This window comes from Salvelinus namaycush, chromosome 39 (genome assembly GCF_016432855.1).
Source record: "Salvelinus namaycush isolate Seneca chromosome 39, SaNama_1.0, whole genome shotgun sequence".
Lineage (NCBI taxonomy): Eukaryota > Metazoa > Chordata > Actinopteri > Salmoniformes > Salmonidae > Salvelinus > Salvelinus namaycush.
Genome location: NC_052345.1, coordinates 17,153,163 through 17,181,093, shown reverse-complemented (window position 1 = coordinate 17,181,093; position 27,931 = coordinate 17,153,163). Strand labels below are relative to the sequence as shown.

Here is a 27,931-nt window from a genome sequence, read left to right as displayed (position 1 = left end):
TAAGCACTTGATCTCTTTAATAGTAACCCACCATGACAGTAAGAATATGATATCTTATGAATAGGTATATTTATGCATAACAGATGATGATATGCAGTGATTATGAATGAGTAATGTTAAGCTTTAATGAGCTGATCAGAGCTCCACTGCTGATGTAGTTGGTGTTTAACCCCTGTTAAGCCCTTACGAGCACCCACAAACACTCTCTTCTTTCTTCCTCTCTCTATCACACACACACCTCTCTGGTACACCCTCACTATCTCTCACTTTCTTTCTCAAGAAAAAAAAAGTTTCATGTGAGAGCCCTCTAAGTCTGCTGCTGACCAAGGTTACAGTCTCCCTGCAGATACACTGATGGTTTCTGGAGGCACACACACACACACACACACACACCTTTCCCCCCCACCATCACCTGGTAGGTGTGATATGTGAGAGCAGTTCTGCTCCACATTGTCCTGTGACCTTTTCTGCGTAACACCTGACCTCCACCTGCCCCTTGGGAGCCCTGAGAGGCACCTCTGGCTCTGCACTGTGCTGTATTGGCACACAAGCCACTTACCTTCAGGCTTTAGTGAGCTGGACACACACAAACACACACACTCATTCCTTCCTCACACATACACGCACTCCTACACTGGCTCGCAATCACAAAGAAACTCAAACATTCCTCCCTCTCTTACACATGTGCGTACACACGCTATTGTTGCAGACACTAACAGTAAATACAAAATTGGATCGTTTTCTGTTTGGTCGTCCTGTTTTTTTTGGGGCTTATGAGGCCAAACTAAACAGGCCAAACTAAACAGGTCAAAAATGATTCCATGAGTACATCAACCTTTGTCCATGAGCTACAACAGGTCCATATTAGGTCATATTACCGATGGATACGTGCTTATAAACCCCTGGGCCAGGGATCAGAAATTACACAGGAGACAAATCGACTCAATAGTCCATATTGAGAATGAAGACCATTATAGGTCTGCAGCTGACATGGTTGTGGTACTGCCCGTCTGGGGCACTGGGCCAGTCAGACAGTGAACATGAAGGTGGAGTGGTTGTCAATAAGCAACAGCTTGACAAAGCTAACACACCATCCGCCTTCCACACCATGCTGATAGAGATGAAGTTAGAGCAGAAAGTTGAGCTTGCTCAAATCAAGACCAAGCTGGAATCAATGGAGACCAGACTGAGTGCCAGTAAGGTCCAGGAAGAGGAGCTGAGCACCAGACTGAGAAATACAGAAAACCAGCTTGATGAATGAAGGAAAATTAATCAAGGTAAAGAGAGTTATAATGTATTATTACTTGTTCAAAGGATGTATGAGCCCCTATGTTTTATAAAATCTATTTTTATGCGCCACTGGGTACTAAATGTACGAACCATACTACATACTATTTAAGAACATACTGTTCAGGAGAAAACATATGTGGTAAGCGACAACATACTAGACTCGTCCATACTGAGAAGGCGCCTTCTAAATGCACGATCGCGTTTGTTCACGCCATTTATTCATTTTGGAACGTCCCCTCTTCTGATTAACAGCTATTGCCAAATACACGTGGGTCTGATACGAATATTCTCTTCCTTAATAACGTGCTGTCAATTCATACTAGATGAAACGCTGAGTACGACACCCCGGCATTACAATCATTCTACATTTCTGAAGTTTCACATACTATAAAACTAGCATTGGTATTCGGACAGGCCCAATGACTCCGATTCATTATAAGCACCTTGTAATGCATTATGACATCATCATAATGTACTTAAGAATGTGTAATCGTTCTCTTCACAGAAAGACCAAGAGTGGCATTCTCAGCTGCACTGACAGATAGTTCCGGAAGAAACAAAGGACCGTTCAACACAGAAACTACTTTGGTCTACGGGAAGGTCATCACCAATATTGGCAACGCCTACAACCCCACAACCGGTAATGTGAAGCACAAACAATAACATTTCTGGAGTAATGTGGAGCGAATAAGTGAAAAAGGTTAAAGCGACAGTTCACTTTTGAAAGTTTTAGCTTATACCCTTTACAGGAGATCTATAGATTCACCATAGGAAATGTGTAGATTTCCCAGTAGATCTATACCTTTACCACTGCAACAGGGAATGCATTTCCTGGACAATGTATAGATCTCCTGTTTTTTTTTTTTTTTTTTTTTTTTTTTACAATTTACTGTAACATATAATTGGTAACCATCTATAATTGATGTAGAAATAAAAAATGTGTATAGTGATGTGTAGAGTACATTAGCCATTTGAATTTATTGAATCGCATTGAATTGAATTTTACTTGAATGGTAAATTCATTGGAGTTAAAGAGCAATTCACAACTCAATTCTGAATTGACCCCAAATCTGGTGTGTCCCGATTCTTGTTCCATTAGTACTAGCCATATTAACATTGGGCTGATAATCACAAAACAAAAAAACATTGTTAAGCAATACCATCAGTGAACTATTGATAATTGTAATGATTGATCAACTTCAAAATCGGTATATTTATAAACTATTTATTACGCTCCCCCTTTGCTACAGGTATGTTCACAGCAACAGTGAGAGGACTCTACCACTTCACCTTCTATTGCCATACATATGGAGCCAATAAAGCATTTCTGTTAATGTATAAGAACGGAGACATAGTTGTTGGTACGGCAGATCACATAACATCTAGTGATGGTGCAGATAATGGATCTAACGGGGCGGTACTGATGCTTGAGGAGGGAGATCAGGTTTATGTGCGCCTTGAAGCCAACTCATGGATCTGGGTCGAAAATTACCGCAACCTCAGCACCTTCACTGGCATTCTGCTATTTGCCCAGTGACACCTCAGAACACGTGAATAAGGAGAGATTTGAAATAATGAAAAAATGGCTTAATGTATTGTAGAGGGCATCACTGGTGTAAATAACGACAATGCTGTTTATCACACTCTTAAGCGAAAAAATGTAATCGAGTTAATCACAAATTCAGAATTTGCTCAAATTCAGCTGTAATTGAAGATTTTTTTGACAAACTTTATATTGATTATATAGTGGCCAGTAGTGGTCTAATGAAAAACAAACCATTCAGCAGTAACAGATAAAGCCTATTTGACCTAGATAGTTTCTGTGTATGCATTGTTCTGTCCTTGAGCTTTTCTTGTCAATTGATGTTCTGTATTATGTCATGTTTTGTGTGGACCCCAGAAAGAGTAGCTGCTGCTTTTACAACAGCTAATGGGGATCCTTCATAAAATCCCCCTCCCCACCGAAAAATACCAAAGCATTACAGATTTAACACTGTACTGATATTAACCAATTATTAAAACGTTTGTTAACCATTAGTAAATGTTGTTAAGCATTGTACTGTATATTAATAAAGTTGATTTCACCCTCAACGTTAATTCATTCCTAAGTATTGATAAGCATTTATTAAGCTCCTCATTTGCCACTGGTATCTTCAAGGCACCAGTGAAACGACTCTACCACTTCACCTTCTATAGTCAATCAAACGGAGACAAGGATGGATTCCTTCTAATGTATGAATACTACAGATCAATTGCTTTTGATGTAGCAGGCAATGGATCTAATGGGTTGTATTGATGCGTGAGGTGGGAGACAAAGTCTCCATGCACATTGAAACGGACTCCTGGGTCTGGACAGATAGTTATCGCAACCTCAATACCGTCAATGGCATTCTGCTATTTCCCGAGTAACACTGGAAGAAAGGTGTACCCAGACGCACTTCAGCCCAGCTTGAACAAAAAAAGGGAATCTGGTGCGCGACTGAGTGACTTGGAAATCCCCAAAATATTCCTTACCCCAGGACACTTCAACTAGGGACTTTTCTTTGTTTTCCTGGATAATCATCAATTGAAGTAGGTAAGGAAGATTTTTTTTGGGGGGGGAGGGTTACCCAGTAACACATCTCAGAATACAAGTGAATAAAGATATATTTTATAGCATGGAAAATGTATGTCTGACAGTGTAAATGAACCCCTGTATGTCATTTTTTTTAACACCTGTTGATTTGTTTACTGAATATTCGGTTTACTACACCTGTCAAGTTAAATAGATAAACACAAAAAGACACACTCCTCTACCAATGCTTTCGAAATGATAAGAAACTATTCTACTAGTCTGGTAAAACACAACAACCATTTCTTAAATTGCCCCTAGTGATGCAGCACCTGAAATGTGTCCATTCTGTGAAGGTTGGCATATGTTTTGCATTTGTTCATTCACCCTATTTTATCTAAGTTCACACTCAAACTAAATTGAACATGTTTGACTTTTTTTCCCCATAAATCACTTCAACAACAGGCCTATCTTACGTGACATTTCCCACAGATAAGCGGTTATAAACCCCTGGGACAGGGATCAGAAATTACACAGGAGACCAAACGGCTCGGGGGTCAAGATTGAGAATGACCATTATACTTCTGCAGCTGACGTTGTTGTGCTACTGCTTGTCTAGGGCACTGGGTCAGGGAGACAATAACATAGGTACAGAGTATACAACCTCTGAAACAGCAAACCTGCCAGCCAGGCATCTACACTGTGCTGAGAGAGATGAGTGCTACGTTGACACACACCAAGACAAAGCTGGAAACCGTGGAAGCCAGAATGAAAGCCAGTGAGAGCCATGTGGAGGAACTGAAGAAAACACTTTTTAAAGTATTTTTTATTTAACTAGGCAAGTAAGTTAAGAACAAGTTCTTATTTAAAATGACGGCCTACCCCGGCCAAACCCGGACGACGCTGGGCCAATTGTGCGCCGCCCTATGGGACTCCCAATCACTTCCGGATGTGATACAGCCTGGATTCGAACCAGCGATTGTAGTGACGCCTCTTGCACTGAGATGCAGTGCCTTAGACCGCTGCGCCACTCAGAAGCCTGCATATACGGCGGGTAAGTGTTAAGATTAGGGTTCAATTAATGATTGAAGTCTGTAGTTTTTCCTGACTATATTATCAAAAATATATAATGACTCCTGGCCCTTAATGCTAGTGTCATGCTAATTCTGGAGTCAACTGTCCAATATTTATGGAGCATGTGCACTCATAATACAGACAGACCAAGGGTGGCCTTCTCTGCTGGACTGGGAATTCATGGGAACATAGGACCTTTCAACACTGAAACTACCTTGGTTTACAAAAAAGTTTGCACCAACCACTACAAACCCACCACAGGTAATGTGCTGCACACAAGCATATCACGAAGACCTTTAAAGAGTCATTGCACTCCAAAAGCAGTCTTCTGTATGGGGATACGTTCCACACCATCTGTTTGACAGACGCAGCTATAACCAATAGAACAAAATGAATGGACAAAATAAACACTGTTTATTTAAAAAAATATATAATGTCAGGGCTTATCCCCAATGGGTCCATTTTTCTATATAAGAATGGAGAGAGTGTTGCTGGTACTTCAACAGCTACTGCTGACTCAGATAATGGTTCTAATGGGCTGTGCTGATGCTTGAGGTGGGAGACCAGCTCTACATGCGCCTCGGTACCAACTCATGGATCTACGATGATAACAATGGCTACAACTTCAGTACCTTCAATGACATTCTGCTATTTATCCAGTAACACCTCAGAACTCATGTGGGGGAAAAATGACAGATTTGAAACAATGGAACATGTATCGCAGAGGGCATCGCCGATGTGAATGAACGCGACGATGTAAATGGACCTCTGTCATTTCCGTTGCATTCTACTGTATTTCAAGATCTGAAATGTACTCGCACGAATACGTTTTTTTTTCTTTCAGGAATGTTCTGTCGAGTACATCCGTGGTGTTTGTGTTTACAGAATGACACACACAATAACCCTGCCTCTGGCAGCTTCCATCCTGCATTTACTGTACACAAACCAGCAGTGACGTGTGATGCTATTTTATATATATATATTATGCTGATTCATTGTTACTATCACATTGTACATGTAGCCTATTCACAGCACCAGTGAGAGGACTACCACTTCACCTTCTATTGCCATGCATTTGGAGCCAACCCTGGGTACGTTTTCCTGTATAAGAACGGGGAACGTATTGCTGCCACTGCAGATCACGCAACATCTGGTGACCTGGCAGATAATGGATCTAATGGACTTGTGTTGACGCTTGAGGTAGGAGACCAGGTCTACATGAGCCCCGGTACCAACTCTTGGATCTACGATGACGACAACGGCTACAACCTCAGTACCTTCAATGGCCTTCTGCTATTTACTCAGTAGCTAACTCTTAGCTATTTACTCAGTAGCTAACTCTTAGCTATTTACTCAGTAGCTAACTCTTAGCTATTTACTCAGTAGCTAACGCTTAGCTATTTACTCACTCAAATACATGTGCTCTATGGCGAGAGAGAGAGAGAAGAGAGAGAAGAGAGAGAGAAGAGAAGAGGAGAGAGAGAGATAGAGAGAGATAGAGAGACAGAGAGACAGACAGAGAGACAGACAGAGAGACAGACAGAGAGACAGACAGACAGAGAGACAGAGAGAGAGAGAAGGAGAAAGAGAGACAGACAGACAGAGACTAAGAGACAGAGAGAGACAGAGAGAGAGAGAGAGAGACAGACAGACAGAGACAGACAGACAGACAGAGAGGTAATGCTGACAGAGACAGACAGACAGAGACAGACAGACAGAGAGGTAATGCTGACAGAGACAGACAGAGACAGACAGAGAGGTAATGCTGACAGAGACAGACAGACAGAGACAGACAGACAGAGAGGTAATGCTGACAGAGACAGACAGACAGAGACAGACAGAGAGGTAATGCTGACAGAGACAGACAGACAAAGACAGACAGAGACAGAGAGGTAATGCTGACAGAGACAGACAGGCAGAGACAGACAGACAGAGAGGTAATGCTGACAGAGACAGATAGACAAAGACAGACAGAGACATACAGACAGGGAGGTAATGCTGACAGAGACAGACAGAGACAGACAGACAGAGAGGTAATGCTGACAGAGACAGATAGACAGAGACAGACAGACAGAGGTAATGCTGACAGAGACAGACAGAGACAGACAGAGACAGAGAGAGGTAATGCTGACAGATAGGTATCTAGATTTGTTTCAGGCCATACTGCAGCGAGCACCAATGTGCCACCGCTGTCCTCGCCTGTCGCCTGTCACAATGCCACCGGGTATTTGCACTTTTGGAAATGGTGACCTTCAACTCCATGCACAGCACTACGTGGCGGAGTGTGTGTGGGGTTTTCTGGGAGAATACTCGTTTGAGTTAAGTGTCTGTCTGACAGAGACTGACTGAGACTGACTGAGACTGACTGAGACTGACTGAGACTGACAGACTGACTGAGACTGACAGAGACTGACAGAGACTGACAGAGACTGACAGAGACTGACAGAGACTGACAGAGACTGACAGAGACTGACTGAGACTGACTGAGACTGACTGAGACTGACTGAGACTGACTGAGACTGACTGAGACTGACTGAGACTGACTGAGACTGACTGAGACTGACTGAGACTGACTGAGACTGACTGAGACTGACTGAGACTGACTGAGACTGACTGAGACTGACTGAGACTGACTGAGACTGACTGAGACTGACTGAGACTGACTGTGTTTGTGTGAATGCAGTCTGTATCTGTGTACATGAGTGATTGAAAGTGTGTGTGTGTCCCAGTCAGTCTCTTCTCTGGTTTGGCATCATAATGAATGTGATAGGGACATACACTCTGACTCTGATGTTTCTCCACCTTCTCATGCTGCTTTCATTCCCCACACGCCAGAGGCCTATGGACAGATCACTCAACGTAACGTACGGTGTGTGTGTGTGTTTATTTTCATGTATGTGTACAGTATGTGTGCTTGTGATTTTCTGCGTGGGTTGGTATTTGTGTGAGAGTATATTTTTCTGTGTGTGTGTGTGTGTGTGTGTAGTTGCACATCAGGCAAATGTACATTTCCTTGTGTTGTTAATGCGCGTGTGTGTGTGTGCGTGTGGTTGTGTACATCTGAGCTGCGGTGGATATCTCCCGGCAGGCCTAAATGCTACAAGCTACTCAAGGCTTCCACCACACTCCTACCGGTTCTTAATATATCCTCCCACACAGCGACACTAGTGAGCGCCACGCTGCGGAGACCACATGACAACCGCTAAACACTACACAACCTCAGCCTGATCTCAGAAAGGACATTACAGCAGGTTAAAGTGATGTTGACCCACTCGGAGTTACTGGATTCATTTAAGCGACGTGTATCACGGTTGAACATACCGTGTACGTTAAGCCAGAAGCTGTATGTCTGTTGCTAGGTTCTGAAGTGAATGTATTTGAACTAGTCAGGCTACTATGCCGACTGAATGTCTGGGTCGATGGTGTTCATTCAGAAATGGCCACACTGTTGAATGGATAGGCAGCAGGGCTTTCAGTAGCTGATTCGTCACACGGTTTACCCAGAAGTCAGTGTATATCAGGGATGGTCAACCGTGGTCCTGGAACGCTACTGTCTATGAAGGCTTTTAAACTGGCTCTAGTCCTGCTGTTTATAATACTTTTTGTGTTGGAATGGCATTTTGTTATCAGTTCATTTATCAAACGGAATCTTACAAGAGAATGAAGTATTTTTTTTGCACCTGTAAAGTATATTGAGTTACCACCAAGTTGACCCTCATCAACTTGCCTCTAACGGTTGGGGTTATGGGCAAGATAAGCTTGATCTATAGGGCAACTGCTACCCAGTGCATGACAGAGCAGTTGAAGGGTCTTCGTCTTGGCTAATGTTAGCTGTTATCGCTAAAGGCTTTGGGGAGCGAGGCAAAACGGGAAGTCAGGCTGAGTTTAGTGCACATTGACAAAGTGCAAACATGTACTTTGGCAGTTTCTCTCGCTCTCTCCTCTCATGACTTCTTCCTCTGTCAACACAGAGGATTGAACACACAAACTACTTGACCTGAAAACATCTTGTCACCTCAACCACTAATTGCACAAAACCTAAAAATAGGAAGTGAAGTTCTTGAAGCCAAAACAAGGTGCCAGAGGACGATCCAAAGATAGTGCTAAAGCAGCTTCTCACACTCTCCCAGTGTCTCTCTGCCTCTCTCTCCCAGTGTCTCTCTGCCTCTCTCCCAGTGTCTCTCTGCCTCTCTCTCCCAGTGTCTCCCTGCCTCTCTCTCCCAGTGTCTCCCTGCCTCTCTCTCCCTGCCTCTCTCTCCCAGTGTCTCCCTGCCTCTCTCTCCCAGTGTCTCCCTGCCTCTCTCTCCCAGTCTCTCTCTCCCAGTGTCTCTCTCCCAGTGTCTCTCTCCCAGTGTCTCTCTCCCAGTGTCTCTCTCCCAGTGTCTCTCTGCCTCTCTCTCCCAGTGTCTCTCTGCCTCTCTCTCCCAGTGTCTCTCTGCCTCTCTCTCCCAGTGTCTCTCTGCCTCTCTCTCCCAGTGTCTCCCTGCCTCTCTCTCCCAGTGTCTCCCTGCCTCTCTCTCCCTGCCTCTCTCTCCCAGTGTCTCCCTGCCTCTCTCTCCCAGTGTCTCCCTGCCTCTCTCTCCCAGTCTCTCTCTCCCAGTGTCTCTCTGCCTCTCTCTCCCAGTGTCTCTCTGCCTCTCTCTCCCAGTGTCTCTCTGCCTCTCTCTCCCAGCCTCTCTCTCCCAGTGTCTCCCTGCCTCTCTCTCCCAGTGTCTCCCTGCCTCTCTCTCCCAGTCTCTCTCTCCCAGTGTCTCTCTGCCTCTCTCTCCCAGTGTCTCTCTGCCTCTCTCTCCCAGTGTCTCTCTGCCTCTCTCTCCCAGTGTCTCTCTGCCTCTCTCTCCCAGTGTCTCTCTGCCTCTCTCTCCCAGTGTCTCTCTGCCTCTCTCTCCCAGTGTCTCTCTGCCTCCCTATTTCTCCTCCCCTCCACCTCTCCCTCTCTAACTCACAGGTCTGTTAGTCTGATAACCCGGTGCGTACATTCCCATTAGCACACGGTGACCAACGTGTTCCTCTCAGATTGATAGAGGCTGCATCCCAGATGACACCCTATTTATTCCCTTTATAGTGCACTGCTTTTGACCAAGGCCCATAGGGCTATAGAAGAAACAGGGTGCCGTTTGGGACGCTCACAGAGCCTTCCCATGGCTGCCTATGTGGGTCAGGGTGAGAGGTAAACAGCGGAAAGAGAGAAGTAGAGCAACGCAGTGTGCACGTGTGCGCGCGGCGTAATGCGGTGGTGACAGGCGAAAGAGCGAGAGGTGCCCGGGGAACGCGCCTGAGCCGTTTTTCCACATGGGTCCTGACAACTAAGAGACGCACATACGTACAGTACACGGAAGAGTACTCCCATACAGATACGCACGGACACACACTGAACGTGTAGACACACGGACACTCTCACACAGACACTAAAGTGCATGAACACACGCACAGACAAACGCAGAGGATAATAAGTAAGACAATATGAACACAACACACATATAGGGGACGCAGAACTTCTGGTATTACGAGGTTGAGGTCAATTTCACTTCAACGAGGAAATCAGACTTGAAGAAATGAAGAAATCAGTTTGCAATTCAAACTGTGCGTTTAGGTAAATGTCAATTTCCAACCGTTCATTGGCGCTAATAAAATGGTCTCGACGTCTAGGTCTCGACGTCTACTCTCCCAAGTCTCCACCCTGAGTGTGTGTGTACCTCACCACCATCACAGCTTGTCCACCCAGCCCCAGCACCCATGAAACCAAATGAACCTCTTAGAGAGGAAATCAATATGATGTCCCTCACTGGGCTGTGCTTGACTGGGTTGGTTACATCTAGGGCAGATTCTCATGCAAAACACCTTTTCTAACTCAAAATGTTCAGTAGAGATTTACGTTTTTCTAACTCAAAATGTTCAGTAGAGATTTACGTTTTTCTAACTCAAAATGTTCAGTAGATATTTACGTTTTTCTAACTCAAAATGTTCAGTAGATATTTACGTTTTTCTAACTCAAAATGTTCAGTAGATATTTACGTTTTTCTAACTCAAAATGTTCAGTGGACAGTCTTTCTAACTCAAAATGTTCAGTGGACAGTCTTTCTAACTCAAAATGTTCAGTGGACAGTCTTTCTAACTCAAAATGTTCAGTGGACAGTCTTTCTAACTCAAAATGTTCAGTGGACAGTCTTTCTAACTCAAAATGTTCAGTGGACAGTCTTTCTAACTCAAAATGTTCAGTGGACAGTCTTTCTAACTCAAAATGTTCAGTGGACAGTCTTTCTAACTCAAAACGTTCAGTAGAGACTGTAGTCCTTCTAACTCAAAACGTTCAGTAGAGACTGTAGTCCTTCTAACTCAAAATGTTCAGTAGAGACTTTAGTCCTTCTAACTCAAAATGTTCAGAAGACAGTCTTTCTAACTCAAAATGTTCAGTAGAGACTGTAGTCCTTCTAACTCAAAACGTTCAGTAGACGTTTTTCTAACTCAAAATGTTCAGTAAAGACTGTAGACCTTCCAACTCAAAATGTTCAGTAGACAGTCTTTCTAACTCAAAATGTCCAGTAGACAGTCTTTCTAAAACAAAATGTTCAGTAGACACGAGTATTTTTAACTCAAAATGTTCAGTAGACAGTCTTCCTAACTTAAAATGTTCAGTAGACAGTCTTCCTAACTTAAAATGTTCAGTAGACAGTCTTTCTAACTTAAAATGTTCAGTAGACAGTCTTTCTAACTTAAAATGTTCAGTAGACAGTCTTTCTAATTTAAAATGTTCAGTAGACAGTCTTTCTAACTCAAAATGTTCAGTAGAGACTGTAGTTCTTCTAACTCAAAATGTTCAGTAGAGACTGTAGTCCTACTCAAAATGTTCAGTAGAGACTGTAGTCCTACTCAAAATGTTCAGTAGAGACTGTAGTTCTTCTAACTCAAAATGTTCAGTAGACAGTCTTTCTAACTCAAAATGTTCAGTAGAGACTGTAGTCTAACTCAAAATGTTCAATAGAGACTAGCCTTTAACTCAAAATGTTCAGTAGAGACTGTAGTTCTTCTAACTCAAAATGTTCAGTAGACAGTCTTTCTAACTCAAAATGTTCAGTAGAGACTGTAGTCTAACTCAAAATGTTCAATAGAGACTAGCCTTTAACTCAAAATGTTCAGTAGAGACTGTAGTCTTTCTAACTCAAAACGTTCAGTAGACAGTCTTTCTAACTCAAAATGTTCAGTAGACAGTCTTTCATTTTTGTGGTTTAAATAGCGCTTACATGAGTTTTATGCTAAAATAGCATTGTTAAAGTTAGTGCTTATGTTACTCTCTACGGCCGGGGTTCAGTGTTTCTTCCCTGAATAGCACGCTTACTGAGACAGGCTGCTTGTCCAACAGGACATAGCCTACATAGATAATCAATGATATGGAGACCTTGGCTTCTCTGTGATAAGTTTGAACCAGCCCTAGAGCACAAGGATGTTTGTCAGAGTCAGCTGGAGTGTGTGTGTGTGTGTGTGTGTGTGTGTGTGTGTGTGTGTGTGTGTGTGTGTGTGTGTGTGTGTCCTGAGCTGTCGACTCGGATGTGGATCACCACGGAGACGGAGGCGCAGGCCAGACAATAACAAAGATGACCACGCCTCTCCCTCCCCACACACACACTCCCCCTGTTCCTACCTCTGGGGCGATGTAGTCGGGCGTCCCACAGAAGGTGCGAGTGGTCACTCCCTCGTATATGTTCTCTTTACACATGCCAAAGTCAGCGATCTTAATGTGGCCCTCCGAGTCCAGCATCACGTTGTCCAGCTTCAGATCCCTGCAGGAGACACCCGCATCATGTGACAAGGGCCAAATGAAGACAACCATTGTATTTTAGGGCCTTTTCTACACCACTCCTGTTACTTCCCGACATTTACATTATTACATTGATTCATTCATGGTTTGACAATACACAGTGTACAGTAAACAGTAAACATTGATCCTAGACTGGGATAAAGTGCCTCTGAGTTGGTATACACTGGAAGAAGACCCACCTGTAAATGACTCCTTCCTTGTGCAGGAAGGACAGGCCAACAGAGATCTCTGCTGCATAGAACCTGCAATGACATGCTCCATGTCAGACATTTATTTCAAACAGGAAGGGTTGTAAAGGACTGTAATGTGCTGAACACATTCTGACAGCCTAGGTATCAGAATGAATATTTCTGTCGTCTCTCCTTCTCCACCGTACGTTGTAGTGCCCAGTCTAGTTTTACCTCTTCCTCTCCCGTCCCCCGCTCTCTTCCAAGCCCTCTATTGATTTATCTTTTAAACACACACTCTCTTGTATTCCCCCTATTTATACTGACCAAAAATATAAATGCAACAATTTCAAAGATTTTACTGAGTTACAGTTCATAGAACATCTAATCTATAGATTTCACATGACTGGGCAGGGGTGCAGCCACCTGAGAGCCAGGCCCAGCCAATCTGAATTAGGGCTTTATTATTAATGACAGAAATACTCCTCAGCACCCCTCAGATGATCACGCAGGTGAAGAGGAAGCCGGATGTGGAGGTCCTTGGCTGGCGTGCTTACAAGTTTGAACTAGTATGCGGTTGTGAGGCCGGTTGGATGTACTGCCAAATTCTCTAAAACGACATTGGAGGCGGCTTATGGTAGAGAAATGACATACAATTCTCTGGGATCCCCTGATTTTGTGTTAAATGCTCTTCAACAAAGCTTTCTTAGTGTCCAAAAAGCTTTCTCTGCCCTTAACCTTGTTCTGAACACCTCCAAAACAAAGGTCATGTGGTTTGGTAAGAAGAATGCCCCTCTCCCCACAGGTGTGATTACTACCTCTGAGGGTTTAGAGCTTGAGGTAGTTACCTCATACAAGTACTTGGGAGTATGGCTAGACGGTACACTGGTCTTCTCTCAGCACATATCAAAGCTGCAGGCTAAAGTTAAATCTAGACTTGGTTTCCTTTATCGTAATCGCTCCTCTTTCACCCCAGTTGCCAAACTAACCTTGATTCAGATGACCATCCTACCCATGCTAGATTACAGAGACATAATCTATAGATTGGCAGGTAAGGGTGCTCTCGAGCGGCTAGATGTTCTTTACCATTTGGCCATCAGATTTGCCACCAATGCTCCTTATAGGACACATCACCGCACTCTATACTCCCTTGTAAACTGGTCATCTCTGCATACCCGTCACAAGACCTGGTTGATGCTTATTTATAAATCCCTCTTAGGCCTCACTCCCCCCATCTAAGATATCTCCTGCAGCCCTCATCCTCCACATACAACACCTGTTCTGCCAGTCACATTCTGTTAAAGGTCCCCAAAGCACACACATCCCTGGGTCGTTTGTCTTATCAGTTCACTGCAGCTAGCGACTGGAACGAGCTGCAACAAACACTCAAACTGGACAGTTTTATCTCAATCTCTTGAATCAAAGACTCAAGCATGGACACTCTTACTGACAGTTGTGGCTGCTTTGTGTGATGTATTGTTGTCTCTACCTTCTTGCCCTTTGTGCTGTTGTCTGTACCCAATAATGTTTGTACCATGTTTTGTGCTGCTACCATGTTGTGTTGCTACCATGTTGTTGTCATGTGTTGCTGCCTTGCTACAGTGGGGCAAAAAAGTATTTAGTCAGTCACCAATTGTGCAAGTTCTCCCACTTAAAAAGATGAGAGAGGCCTGTAATGTTCATCATAGGTACACTTCAACTATGACAGACAAAATGAGACAAAAAATACAGAAAATCACATTGTAGGATTTTTAATGAATTTATTTGCAAATTATGGTGGAAAATAAGTATTTGGTCAACTACAAACAAGCAAGATTTCTGGCTCTCACAGACCTGTAACTTCTTCTTTAAGAGGCTCCTCTGTCCTCCACTCGTTACCTGTATTAATGGCACCTATTTTAACTTGTTATCAGTATAAAAGACACCTGTCCACAACCTCAAACAGTCACACTCCAAACTCCACTATGGCCAAGACCAAAGAGCTGTCAAAGGACACCAGAAACAAAATTGTAGACTTGCACCAGACTGGGAGGACTGAATCTGCAATAGGTAAGCAGCTTGGTTTGAAGAAATCAACTGTGGGAGCAATTATTAGGAAATGGAAGACATATAAGACCACTGATAATCTCCCTCGATCTGGGGCTCCACGCAAGATCTCACCCTGTGGGGTCAAAATGATCACAAGAACGGTGAGCAAAAATCCCAGAACCACACGGGGGGACCTAGTGAATGACCTACAGAGAGCTGGGACCAAAGTAACAAAGCCTACCATCAGTAACACACTACGCCGGCAGGGACTCAAATCCTGCAGTGCCAGACGTGTCCCCCTGCTTAAGCCAGTACATGTCCAGGCCCGTCTGAAGTTTGCTAGAGAGCATTTGGATGATCCAGAAGAAGATTGGGAGAATGTCATATGGTCAGATGAAACCAAAATTGAACTTCTTGGTAAAAACTCAACTCGTCGTGTTTGGAGGACAAAGAATGCTGAGTTGCATCCAAAGAACACCATACCTACTGTGAAGCATGGGGGTGGAAACATCATGCTTTGGGGCTGTTTTTCTGCAAAGGGACCAGGACGACTGATCCGTGTAAAGGAAAGAATGAATGGGGCCATGTATCGTGAGATTTTGAGTGAAAACCTCCTTCCATAAGCAAGGGCATTGAAGATGAAACGTGGCTGGGTCTTTCAGCATGACAATGATCCCAAACACACCGCCCGGGCAATGAAGGAGTGGCTTCGTAAGAAGCATTTCAAGGTCCTGGAGTGGCCTAGCCAGTCTCCAGATCTCAACCCCATAGAAAATCTTTGGAGGGAGTTGAAAGTCCATGTTGCCCAGCAACAGCCCCAAAACATCACTGCTCTAGAGGAGATCTGCATGGAGGAATGGGCCAAAATACCAGCAACAGTGTGTGAAAACCTTGAAGACTTACAGAAAACGTTTGACCTCTGTCATTGCCAACAAAGGGTATATAACAAAGTATTGAGATAAACTTTTGTTATTGACCAAATACTTATTTTCCACCATAATTTGCAAATAAATTCATTAAAAATCCTACAATGTGATTTTCTGGAAATTTTGTTCTCATTTTGTCTGTCATAGTTGAAGTGTACCTATGATGAAAATTACAGGCCTCTCTCATCTTTTTAAGTGGGAGAACTTGCACAATTGGTGGCTGACTAAATACTTTTTTGCCCCACTGTATGTTGTTGTCTTAGGTCTCTCTTTATGTAGTGTTTTGTCTCTTGTTGTGATGTGTGTTTTTCTCTATATTTATATTTTTATTTATTTTTTAAATCCCAGCCCCCGTCCCCTTTTGCCTTTTGGTAGGCCGTCATTGTAAATAAGAATTTGTTCTTAACTGACCTGCCTAGTTAAATAAAGGTTAAATAAAAAATATAAAATATTTTTTCAGCTAACAAAATGTTTTAGTTTTTTTTTTACAAATGTTTTACCTTTATTTAACTAGGCAAGTCAGTTAAGAACAAATCCTCATTTACAATGACGGCCTACCCCGGCCAAACCCGGACGACGCTGGGCCAATTGGGAGTCCCATATGGCGGCGCACAATCACGGCCGGATGTGATACAGCCTGGAATCGAACCAGGGGTTGTAGTGACGCCTCTTGCACTGAGAAGCAGTGCCTTAGACCGCTGCGCCACTCGGGAGCAGAAACATGGGACCAACACTTTACATGCTGCGTTTATATTTGTATTCAGTATAAAAGGTGAAAGCGAGGGGAAAGGGTAACTTACACTGCCTGTGGCTCTTTGAACTTGCCCGCTTGTTGGATGTGGTACATGAGGTCTCCTCCAGTCACGTACTCCATGACAAAGTACAGCCGGTCCTGGGCAGAGAGGGAGACAGAGATGGGGGTGTTAAATATCACTTAACATTGTTTTTCATAATGTTTTGGGTTGGCATCTGTTCTACCGCCATATACTGTGACATGATAACAGCCGTGTCAGAAAGACAGAGGCTTTCTTCATTATACTGTAGGACCCAGTGATGAGGCTGTTGTGTAGTATTGAGTCACACATAGGGGATACGGTAGGAGTAGGAGTGTTAAGTAAAATGGGCGGCAGCGTAGCCTAGTGGTTAGAGCGTTGGACTAGTAACCGAAAGGTTGCAAGATTGAGTCCCCGAGCTGACAAGGTACAAATCTGTCGTTCTGCCCCTGAACAAGGCAGTTAACCCACTGTTCCTAGGCCGTCATTGTAACTAAGAATTTTTTAACTGACATGCCTAGGTAAATAAAGGTAAAATAAAAATAAAAACTATAGAAAGCAGAACATCAACAAAACCAGAGGAAAAAGTAGACCCCTCAGAAATATTTCCCATGTATGACTCGATTATGTGTAGTCAACCTGAAGTAAATCCCTCAGACAGCCTCTTTAACCGTCTGTCCTGCACTAGTCACAGGGCGACATTTTCAAAGTGCAAAACTTAACATACACCTCGTTATTACCCGGTGGTTCGAGCCCTGAATACTGATTGGCTAAAAGACGTGGTATATCAGACTGTGTACCACGGGTATGACAAAATATTACCATATACTGTTATAATTACGTTGGTAAACAGTTTATAATAGCAATAAGGCACCTCGGGGGTTTGTGGTATATGTCAATATAGCACGGCTAAGGGCTGTGTCCAGGCACTCTGCATTGCGTCGTGGTAGATTTCCACATTGGGGATGTGTGTGTGTGTGTGTGTGTGTGTGTGTGTGTGTTCGCCACCGTACGGTGCAGATGGTGCCTGCCCTTTGTCGTCTCTGCCCAAGAGAGATTGAGGGATTAAAGATTAAGAAGGAATGAAAAGTGCTGAAAAAGCGGACAGATTAAAACAAAGAAAAAGTTAATTGACCTTTGTGTGTGTGTGTGTGTATACGTGGGTGGTGTACATATGTGTGTGTGTGTGTGTGTGTTTATGCCCCACCACAATAACCACAGCCACATCATCATCAACATCGATGGACAGCAAAAAACAAGCAATTGTGCGTTTGTGCATGCGGGCGTGCCCATATGTCCACGTGTGTGTGTGTATGTGTGCGTGTGTGTCCGTATGTGTGCCCGTAGTCTCCATACCACGGTCTGGAAGCAGGAGTGGAGTGAAGTGAGGAAGGGTGGTTTGTCCTGCTGGGCCAGGACTCTCTTCTCTATCATGGTACACTCCACATCATCATCCTGGATCACCACGTCCTTCTTCAGGATCTTGATGGCGTACAGATCATCTGTGGGCTTCATCTCTGCCAGAATCACCTGGTACACAGGAACACCAGAGGTCAAAGGTTAGACCGAGGGCTTCTAATAGGTTGGCTTAATGCGGATAGTAATGCTATTAACTCAACTGTTATGTTGTTACTGTATGCTTATTAGTCAACTGACGCGTGGCTATACTAATTTATTCACGTTGTACTACATCGAGGTACGGACAGTCTAAACCGAAACATTGCATTGTATTCATTCATTGTATGACTCGGTTCTGTGTAAATTATGGATGATGTGACTATGATGTGACTCACGTACACCAACAGACTTGGATCTTAATCAATTTTAGATTTGTCCGATAGATAACGTCCTAGGACATTCAACATGGCCAGTTGGGTAGCTGATTTCAGAAGCCAATAAGAATAACTCGTGACAAATCAATGTGGGGACGTTTCCCAAAACACAGAACAAGCAAGATCAACACTAAAGATCAATGGAGAATCTTCACTTGAAAGTGCTTTTCTGTCCAGGACCAGGCTTAATCTGTGTCCGGGAACCTACCACTTCACCTCCTTAAAAATACAAGTCAAATCCTGGCTCACCTTGCCGAAGCTGCCTTTCCCCAGCACGGCCAGGAAGTTGAAGTCGGTGAGTTTGACAGAGTCCAGGTTGTTAGAGGGCAGATTAGACGTGCTGTCATCTGACGGGGAGATCACCTTCTTAGTACCAGGGCCCAGCTTGGCTTTCTATGTGTGGTGAGGAGAGGGGAACGGCGTGAGAGACACACACGACGCACTCACACACACTGCTGTGCAGCCTTTTATAAACACACTATAACACAATTCTAAATTAAAAAAGGTAGTTAAAAAAAATCATTCACTTTGGAGGAGATGGAACACAGATAGACACAGAGGGTATACAAAAGTAAATATGGAATTACAGTACACGTGTTGAATACTCCTGACTTTGCCATTATGCTAACCTATTATGGTAAAATAACTCCCCTTTTTGTGGCGTGACAAGACACCCTTAGGTCAAAATGTTGAAATTCATCTAACCAGATTTGAATGAATTACTGTCAAACCCCTCGGTGATAACGCATTGTCATTGGTCAATGTACCATCCAATCAAGTATCAATCGCAACGCTAAAGTGTGTCCACTACGTGCTCTTACAAAACTTCGAAGCTCGTCAAGTCATGCTTGGTTCAGAATCAGAGCAAGACGGTAAAAGTCTCGTGGCCTCGAACACACACACACTACACACACCCGTTTTCACACACTCTTGCGACCTCCATTTCCTCCGGAGGCCTATTCCATCTGTTATCCAGGCAGTGGGAACATGAGTGTCACAATGGCCTGGGTGCCATCCTCATTCTTCACCCTCACTCACAGGTGTCAAATCTCTCTGCGCACGCACGCACGCACGCACGCACGCACGCACGCACGCACGCACGCACGCACGCACGCACGCACGCACGCACGCACTCACTCACACACACCTCATGAGCTTGGGCCAAAAGAGCGGCTGGCACAGTCATGCTAAACCTGGTCCACACTACAGCTCACCTCGTCTGTCTAGTACACTGGACAGGCTGGCAGCCACACACATTACAAACTGCACACAACAATAAAGCTGCCCATTTGTGTAGAATATACGACAATCCAAATCAACTGAGCCAAAGACATTTGATCCCATTGGAATCTGTCCAATAAATTGACACGTCACGTGTGTGAGGTTCTCTGTGTCAATATACTGCTGTTTCCCCCCTTGGTGTTCATGGCTAGACGAGGTGCAATAAACTGGTCAGGCGGCTTTAGTTTGGTTAATGGCGTCTGCACACAAGTCCAGATCATTCCTAGCCCCTCACCTTCTTCACTTCACGTCGACCTGACAGGACGTGATAGGCATGAGCAACAGGTTATAGCTCCACCCTGCCCTCTGATAGGTTAGGTGAAGACTTCGCCATATTGCTTACACCCGTCCACTCCTGGCATATTCAGACAGGTGACTATGCTACAGTGGCTAGGGGTTGTTTACCGAGCGGGGCCTAGAAATAGCTAGTAAGGCATAGGCAGCACACTATTGGGCGAAGCAGACCACAGCACACCTATAAGCGTAGCCAACGAGAGGAAGAGACTCGCGAAAGCGGCCTCACTTCCTCTCGGACGCACCTGAACTTCGGCTTTGTTGGCTTTGTCCTTTGCCTGGCCCTGCAACCACAGCGGGGGAGAGGTGAACAAAGAACGGCTGACAGCTGAAACACAGCCATACTTTCAGAACCACTACCATACAGACATGCTTTATCTCAGGAGCACAGTCGCTCATAAGACTAACACATTACCAACACAGGCACACTATCTCAGGAGCACAGTCGCTCATAAGACTAACACATTACCAACACAGGCACACTATCTCAGAAGCACAGTCACTCATAAGACTAACACATTACCAACACAGGCACACTATCTCAGGAGCACAGTCACTCATAAGACTAACACATTACCAACACAGGCACACTATCTCAGAAGCACAGTCGCTCATAAGACTAACACATTACCAACACAGGCACACTATCTCAGGAGCACAGTCACTCATAAGACTAAACACATTACCAACACAGGCACATTTTATTTCAGGAGCACAGTCACTCATAAGACTAACACATTACCAACACAGGCACATTTTATTTCAGGAGCACAGTCACTCATAAGACTAAACGCATTACCAACACAGGCACATTTTATTTCAGAAGCACAGTCACTCATAAGACTAACACGTTACCAACACAGGCACATTTTATTTCAGGAGCACAGCCACTCATAAGACTAAACGCATTACCAACACAGGCACATTTTATTTCAGAAGCACAGTCACTCATAAGACTAAACACATTACCAACACAGGCACATTTTATTTCAGGAGCACAGTCACTCATAAGACTAAACGCATTACCAACACAGGCACATTTTATTTCAGGAGCACAGTCACTCATAAGACTAAACGCATTACCAACACAGGCACATTTTATTTCAGAAGCACAGTCACTCATAAGACTAAACACATTACCAACACAGGCACATTTTATTTCAGAAGCACAGTCACTCATAAGACTAACACATTACCAACACAGGCACATTTTATTTCAGGAGCACTCCTCATAACACCAAAGAACTGAAACAATTGATCTCAGGAGCACGTGTCGCTCATAACACTAACACACTGACGTAAAGGAACATGTTATTTCAGGAGCACAGTTGCTCCTACTGGGTTTACAACGAAGTGCTATGGGGCCATCTAGTGGTAATGGGTGGAAACTCCAACTCTGGCTTTCTTACTACGTTTCTTTCTCTCACTAACAAAAGACAAAACAAACGCATTCAGAATCATTTAGAGTTTGTCTAGAGTGCCATTTCCTTTACAAGGGGTCAGTTTGACAAATTCCTAAGCAAAAGTCAAAGACCACAAACTGACACTATGAAATTTAGGGTCTAAAACCATAAACCAGCAGGTCATAAATGATGCGTTTCATGCTAACTTTATGTAATGATACAGAATGCATTCAGAAAGTATTCTGACCCCTTGACTTTTTACAGATTTTGTTACATTACAGCCTTTTTCTAAAATAGATTTTTTTTGAATCCCTCAATCTACACACATTACCCCATAATGATGAAGCAAAAACAGGTTTAGACATTTTAGCAAATGTATTAGACATATCACATTTACATAAGTATTCAGATCCTTCACCCAGTATTTTGTTGAAGAACCTTTGGCAGCGATTACAGCCTCGAGTCTTCTTATGTATGACGCTACAAGCTTGGCACACCTGTATTTGGGAAGTTTCTCCCATTCTTCTTTGCAGATCCTATCAAGCTCTGTCAGGTTGGATGGGGAGTGTCGCTGCCAAGCTATCTTCAGGTCTCTCCAGTGATGTTTGATCGGGTTCAAGTCCAGGCTCTTGCTGGGCCACTCAAGGACATTCAGAGACTTGTCCCGACGCCACTCCTGGCTGTGTGCTTAGGGTCGTTGTCCTGTTGGAAGGTGAACCTTCGCCCCAGTCTGAGATCCTGAGCAGAGCGTTCTCGCTGTATTTTGCTCTGTTTAATCTTTTCCACAATTCTGACTAGTCTCCAAGTTTCTGCCGCTGAAAAACATTTCAAGCATGGTGCTGCCACCACCATGCTTCACCGTAGGGATGGTGCCAGGTTTCCTCCAGACGTGACGCTTGGTATTCAGGTCAAAGAGTTCAATATTGGTTTCATCAGAACAGAGAATCTTGTTTCTCATGGTCTGAGTCCTTTAGGTGCCTTTTATCAAACTCCAAGCGGGCTGTCATGTGCCTCTTACTGAGGAGTGGTATCTGTCTGGCCACTACCATAAAGGCCTGATTAGTGGAGTGCTGCAAAGATGGTTGTCCTTCTGGAAGGTTCTCCCATCTCCACAGAGGAACTCTGTAGCTCTGTCAGAGTGACCATCAGGTTCTTGGTCACTTCCCTGACCAAGGCCCCTCTCCCCAACTACTTAGTTTGGCCGGGCAGCCAGCTCTAGGAAGAGTCTTGGTGGTTTCAAACTTTTTCCATTTAAGAATGATGGAGGCCACTGTGTTCTTGGGGACCTTCAATGCTGCAGAAATATTTTAGTACCCTTCCCCAGATCTGTGCCTCGACACAATCCTGTCTCGAGGCTCTACAGACAATTCCTTCAACATCATGGTTTGTTTTTTTGCTCTGACATGCACTGTCAACTGTGGGACCTTATATAGACAGGTGTGTGCCTTTCAAAATCATGTCCAATCAATTGAATTTACCACAGGTGGACGCCAATCAACTTGTAGAAAAATCAAGGATGATCAATGGAAACAGGATGAACCTGAGCTCAATTTCGAGTCTCATAGCAGAGGGTCTGAAATGTAAATAAGGTATTTCTGTTTTTTATTTGTAATAATTTTGCTAAAAAATTTTTTAAAAAAAAATAAGGTTTTCACTTTGTCATTAAAATGCGGAAAAAGGGAAGGGGTCTGAATACTTTCTGAATGCACTGTAAATTGTGCTGTATTCGAGTCACTGCACCTACATGCAATGCATTTTAAAACCTGGCTTGATACTGCCCTCTTGTGGCTAAGCGATGAACAACGTGAGAGAAATCAACTCATCAAATCAAAGTTTATTGGTTGCGTACACAGTTTAGCAGATCTATTAGCGGGTCCAACGAAATGCTTGTGTTTATAAAAATATAGTAAAAGCCACATTATGGCCCTATAAAATCGACACTGAACAAATGGAGAAGGGCCTAACTAACTGTACTGTCCATCTTTGTATTGACCTCTCATTGCTATAGGCACATAGCTTAACTTCCACCCCTGTAGTGCTCTAGTGTAGACCAAGCAGCCAAAAATAACCTATATGCTAAAAAGGAGGAAGATCAAATATGACCAGATAGTGATGAGAAAGACAAAGAAAAAAACAGACAAAAAGTTTGATGACAGACAGACAGAGCGACAATCAGACACCATACACAGACAGACATTATACTGTACACAGACAGACATTATACTGTACACAGGCAGACATGGACGGGAAAATTTTACTAACAATCTCCTTCCAACCAGTTACAGCCCAATGAGGAGTCCCCAATTCCCACCCCCTATATCCCCACCCGCTTTCCCTATGCCTAGTCCATCCAGGTTAGGTGTATGTGACTGCAGTATCCACAGACACCCCCTACACAGTTGAGGGAGGAATAGGAGGAGGAGTGAGAGGTCCCGTGTGGCTCAGTTGGTAGAGCACGGCACTTCCAACGCCAGGGTTGTGGGTTCGATTCCCACGGGGGGGGACCAGTACCCAAAAAGTATGAAAATATATAAACTCCCTACTGTAAGTAACTCTGGATAAGAGCGTCTGCTAAATGACCAAAACATGAATTATAATAAAGAAGAAGAGGTGGAGGACTGGTAGACGAGAAAAAAAGATTAGGGAAGGAGAAGAACAGAGTGTGTTGTGTATGTGGGTGGTGGGTTGGCTGCGTTGTCCATGTAATGAACAGGCACTGAAACATGTATCTATCATCATATACTTCTGTCCTTGGGGTCTACAGAGGTTAAGGCCTGTTTTCCTATTGGATCATATGAGGAAGTCGCCATGTAGGACACTTGTATTTTCAGCATCTTGTATTTGTATACTATTTTGTTGTGGACATAAACGCTATCTTTGTGGTGAATAATATTTATATAAAGAAAATAAATATCCATTTTTATTGTGGGACAATTTTCAGTCACATTTCCCTTGCAGCTTGATAGCTTTACACTTCTCAACCCAAGACAAGGCTATTTACAGCTCAAGACAATGATTTATGAGAGCAATTCCTGCGATCTGATGGCTCTTGTTCATGCGCTAATTCCAACCCCACACTGAGAACAAATTGTTAGTAAACTGGATCTATTTGCAGTAGCCTTAAACCACGTACAAATGATCAGAGCGGAAGGGAGTGAGAAAGCGAGTGATTGGACACAAAGGAGGTACACGAAAAGAGGAACAGAGGCGAGGAAAGGAGACAGCGGATGGGAGGATGGGAGCGAGGAGAGGAGCAGAGGAGAGGAGAGATACCTTTAGGAAGTGATAGTTAATTTGGCAATCCTGGAAGAGAGGGAGAGAGACGGGGGGAAAAGGGAGGAGAGAAACTCAGGCATTAGATTTGACAAGACAAAGGGTGGGCATCCAGAGGTCTCACAGAGCACAGATGAGAGATGAGGAAGTGTTACGGTAAGGGAGAGGGAGAAAATGGAAGAGAGAAAGAAGGGCAGGCAGAGAGCGAGAGTGAGGAGGGAGACCGGGGAAGAGTGATAGGGAGAGACAGGAAGAAGGAGGAAGAGACAGACAGAGAGAGAGAGAAAGAGAGAGAGAGAGAGAGAGAGAGAGAGAGAGAGAGAGAGAGAGAGAGAGAGAGAGAGAGAGAGAGAGAGAGAGAGAGAGAGAGAGAGAGAGAGAGAGCAATTTTCTTTGACCAAACTTGTCTCAGTCAGACAGACACAGTAGTAACTGTAAACAACAACAGGAAGTGACCTCAGCTCATTAACCCCTAACCTCTTGGGCATACCAGCCAAAGTGAGAATGATCTTTTACAAAGCACCTACATTTGTGAAAGACATGGAAGAAATATTGTCTAATACCACACATACCAACCTTAAGATATCTTGTCAGTGGGCCACAGAAATAGACCAACTAGACAGGATTACAATTAAGCACTATAGACAGGAACATCTTGAGCCCTCACACTCTCTAGTTCACATTGCTTCATTTGTCTAGCCTGGTAACCCATGGCAATCCAAGCACACACAGCACAGCACGTCGGAATACCAAAGGGTTGTTCATTTGAAATAAATTAGGGGAAAAAAACAAACCACAGAGTATTTGAATAAGAGACGTGCTACAATTTAGTTACCGTCCAAAAAATGGCATCCTATTCCCTATCTAGTGCACTACTTTTGACCAGGACCAAATAGGGCTCTGTTCAATGGGCTCTGGTCAAAAGTAGTGCACTAAAAAGGGAATAGGGTGCCATTTGGGACCTGCGACTGTATTGGCTCTCTTTAAAACATCAAAATGGCTGTGTAAAGTAAGGACACACAAACAGGCAAAGAGACGTTTGTTTCCCTTGACGAGCACAAGTCTTCCCTTCTCCCTTTACCAGGTTAGAAGTGTTCACAGCAGACACGGCTTGTTATTGATACAATGTACAAGCTTGTGTGTGTGAGCGTGTGGCTTTGTGTGTGTGTGTGTGTGTGTGTGTGTGTGTGTGTGTGTGTGTGTGTGTGTGTGTGTGTGTGTGTGTGTGTGTGTGTCATATGTGCAAAAAGTCATCAACATAAGGGAATTTCGGATATTTTTTTGGAACCAAAATCCAATAACAGGGTGACAATTTTAGTTGATTTCATGTTTAATTCACATTAGCTGACAACTCAACCAAATGTAAATCAAAACTAGATATTGAACTGATGTCTGTGCCCAGTGGGTACTGTATTGTGAAAGTGTGGACAGTTATTGTTGAATGACTCCCATCTCAAAAAACGGTCTATAAAGTCCTATTATACTGTATGTGCAACAAACCACCAGAGTTTCAAATGACCTCCTAGAATAATGACTAGCTGTCTGTATTGTGAGGGTAGAGGACAGTTGTCTGTGTTATCAATAGGAGATAGACATCCTGCTGTGTCTGTTGTGCTGTAGATGACGTGGGACGTGTATAACAGGTGGGAGTCAACCCCTCCATCCCTGCACTAAAACCCCTCCATCCCTGCACGCTAACCCCTCCATCCATCCACTCGAACCCCTCCATCCCTGCACGCTAACCCCTCCATCCATCCACTCGAACCCCTCCATCCCTGCACGCTAACCCCTCCATCCATCCACTCGAACCCCTCCATCCCTGCACGCTAACCCCTCCATCCATCCACTCTAACCCCTCCATCCATCCACTCTAACCCCTCCACTCTAACCCCTCCATCCATCCACTCTAACCCCTCCATCCCTCCACTCTAACCCCTCCATCCATCCACTCTAACCCCTCCATCCATCCACTAAAACCCCTCCATCCCTGCACTAAAACCCCTCCATCCCTGCACTAAAACCCCTCCATCCCTGCACGCTAACCCCTCCATCCCTGCACGCTAACCCCTCCATCCCTGCACGCTAACCCCTCCATCCCTGCACGCTAACCCCTCCATCCCTGCACGCTAACCCCTCCATCCCTGCACGCTAACCCTTCCATCCCTGCACGCTAACCCCTCCATCCCTGCACGCTAACCCCTCCATCCCTGCACGCTAACCCCTCCATCCCTGCACGCTAACCCCTCCATCCCTGCACGCTAACCCCTCCATCCCTGCACGCTAACCCCTCCATCCATCCACTCTAACCCCTCCACTCTAACCCCTCCATCCCTGCACGCTAACCCCTCCATCCCTGCACGCTAACCCCTCCATCCATCCACTCGAACCCCTCCATCCATCCACTCTAACCCCTCCATCCATCCACTCTAACCCCTCCATCCATCCACTCTAACCCCTCCACTCTAACCCCTCCATCCATCCACTCTAACCCCTACATCCCTCCACTCTAACCCCTCCATCCCTCCACTAAAACCCCTCCATCCATCCACTAAAACCCCTCCATCCATCCACTAAAACCCCTCCATCCCTGCACTAAAACCCCTCCATCCCTGCACGCTAACCCCTCCATCCCTGCACGCTAACCCCTCCATCCCTGCACGCTAACCCCTCCATCCCTGCACGCTAACCCCTCCATCCCTGCACGCTAACCCCTCCATCCCTGCACGCTAACCCTTCCATCCCTGCACGCTAACCCCTCCATCCCTGCACGCTAACCCCTCCATCCCTGCACGCTAACCCCTCCATCCCTGCACGCTAACCCCTCCATCCCTGCACGCTAACCCCTCCATCCCTGCACGCTAACCCCTCCATCCCTGCACGCTAACCCCTCCATCCATCCACTCTAACCCCTCCACTCTAACCCCTCCATCCCTGCACGCTAACCCCTCCATCCCTGCACGCTAACCCCTCCATCCATCCACTCTAACCCCTCCACTCTAACCCCTCCATCCCTCCACTCTACCCCCTCCATCCATCCACTCGAACCCCTCTATCCATCCACTCTAACCCCTCCATCCATCCACTCTAACCCCTCCATCCATCCACTCTAACCCCTCCACTCTAACCCCTCCATCCCTCCACGCTAACCCCTCCATCCCTCCACGCTAACCCCTCCATTCTACCCCCTCCATCCCTCCACTCTAACCCCTCCATCCCTCCAATC

At 44.6% G+C, this 27,931-nt stretch overlaps 1 protein-coding gene, 1 long non-coding RNA gene and 1 other non-coding gene across 3 annotated transcripts in view; 2 read left to right on the top strand and 1 right to left on the bottom strand.

The window, feature by feature from the left end:
- Positions 1 to 27,931, bottom strand: part of LOC120032664 (protein kinase C alpha type-like) — a 231,850-nt gene that overhangs the window by 29,778 nt on the left and 174,141 nt on the right. Inside the window, exons 9-13 of the mRNA XM_038978858.1 lie at positions 18,707 to 18,850; positions 17,982 to 18,155; positions 16,653 to 16,744; positions 12,911 to 12,973; positions 12,555 to 12,693 (exon numbers count right to left, since the gene is read on the bottom strand). Coding sequence (XP_038834786.1) covers positions 12,555 to 12,693; positions 12,911 to 12,973; positions 16,653 to 16,744; positions 17,982 to 18,155; positions 18,707 to 18,850 — 612 coding nt within the window. The remainder of the gene's footprint in view (positions 1 to 12,554; positions 12,694 to 12,910; positions 12,974 to 16,652; positions 16,745 to 17,981; positions 18,156 to 18,706; positions 18,851 to 27,931) is intronic.
- On the top strand, positions 917 to 3,382 carry LOC120032666. Its single transcript, XR_005473850.1, has 3 exons — positions 917 to 1,277; positions 1,796 to 1,930; positions 2,541 to 3,382. It is a non-coding gene; the product is annotated as an uncharacterized LOC120032666 (long non-coding RNA).
- trnag-ucc lies at positions 23,864 to 23,942 on the top strand. Its single transcript has one exon. It is a non-coding gene; the product is annotated as a tRNA-Gly (tRNA).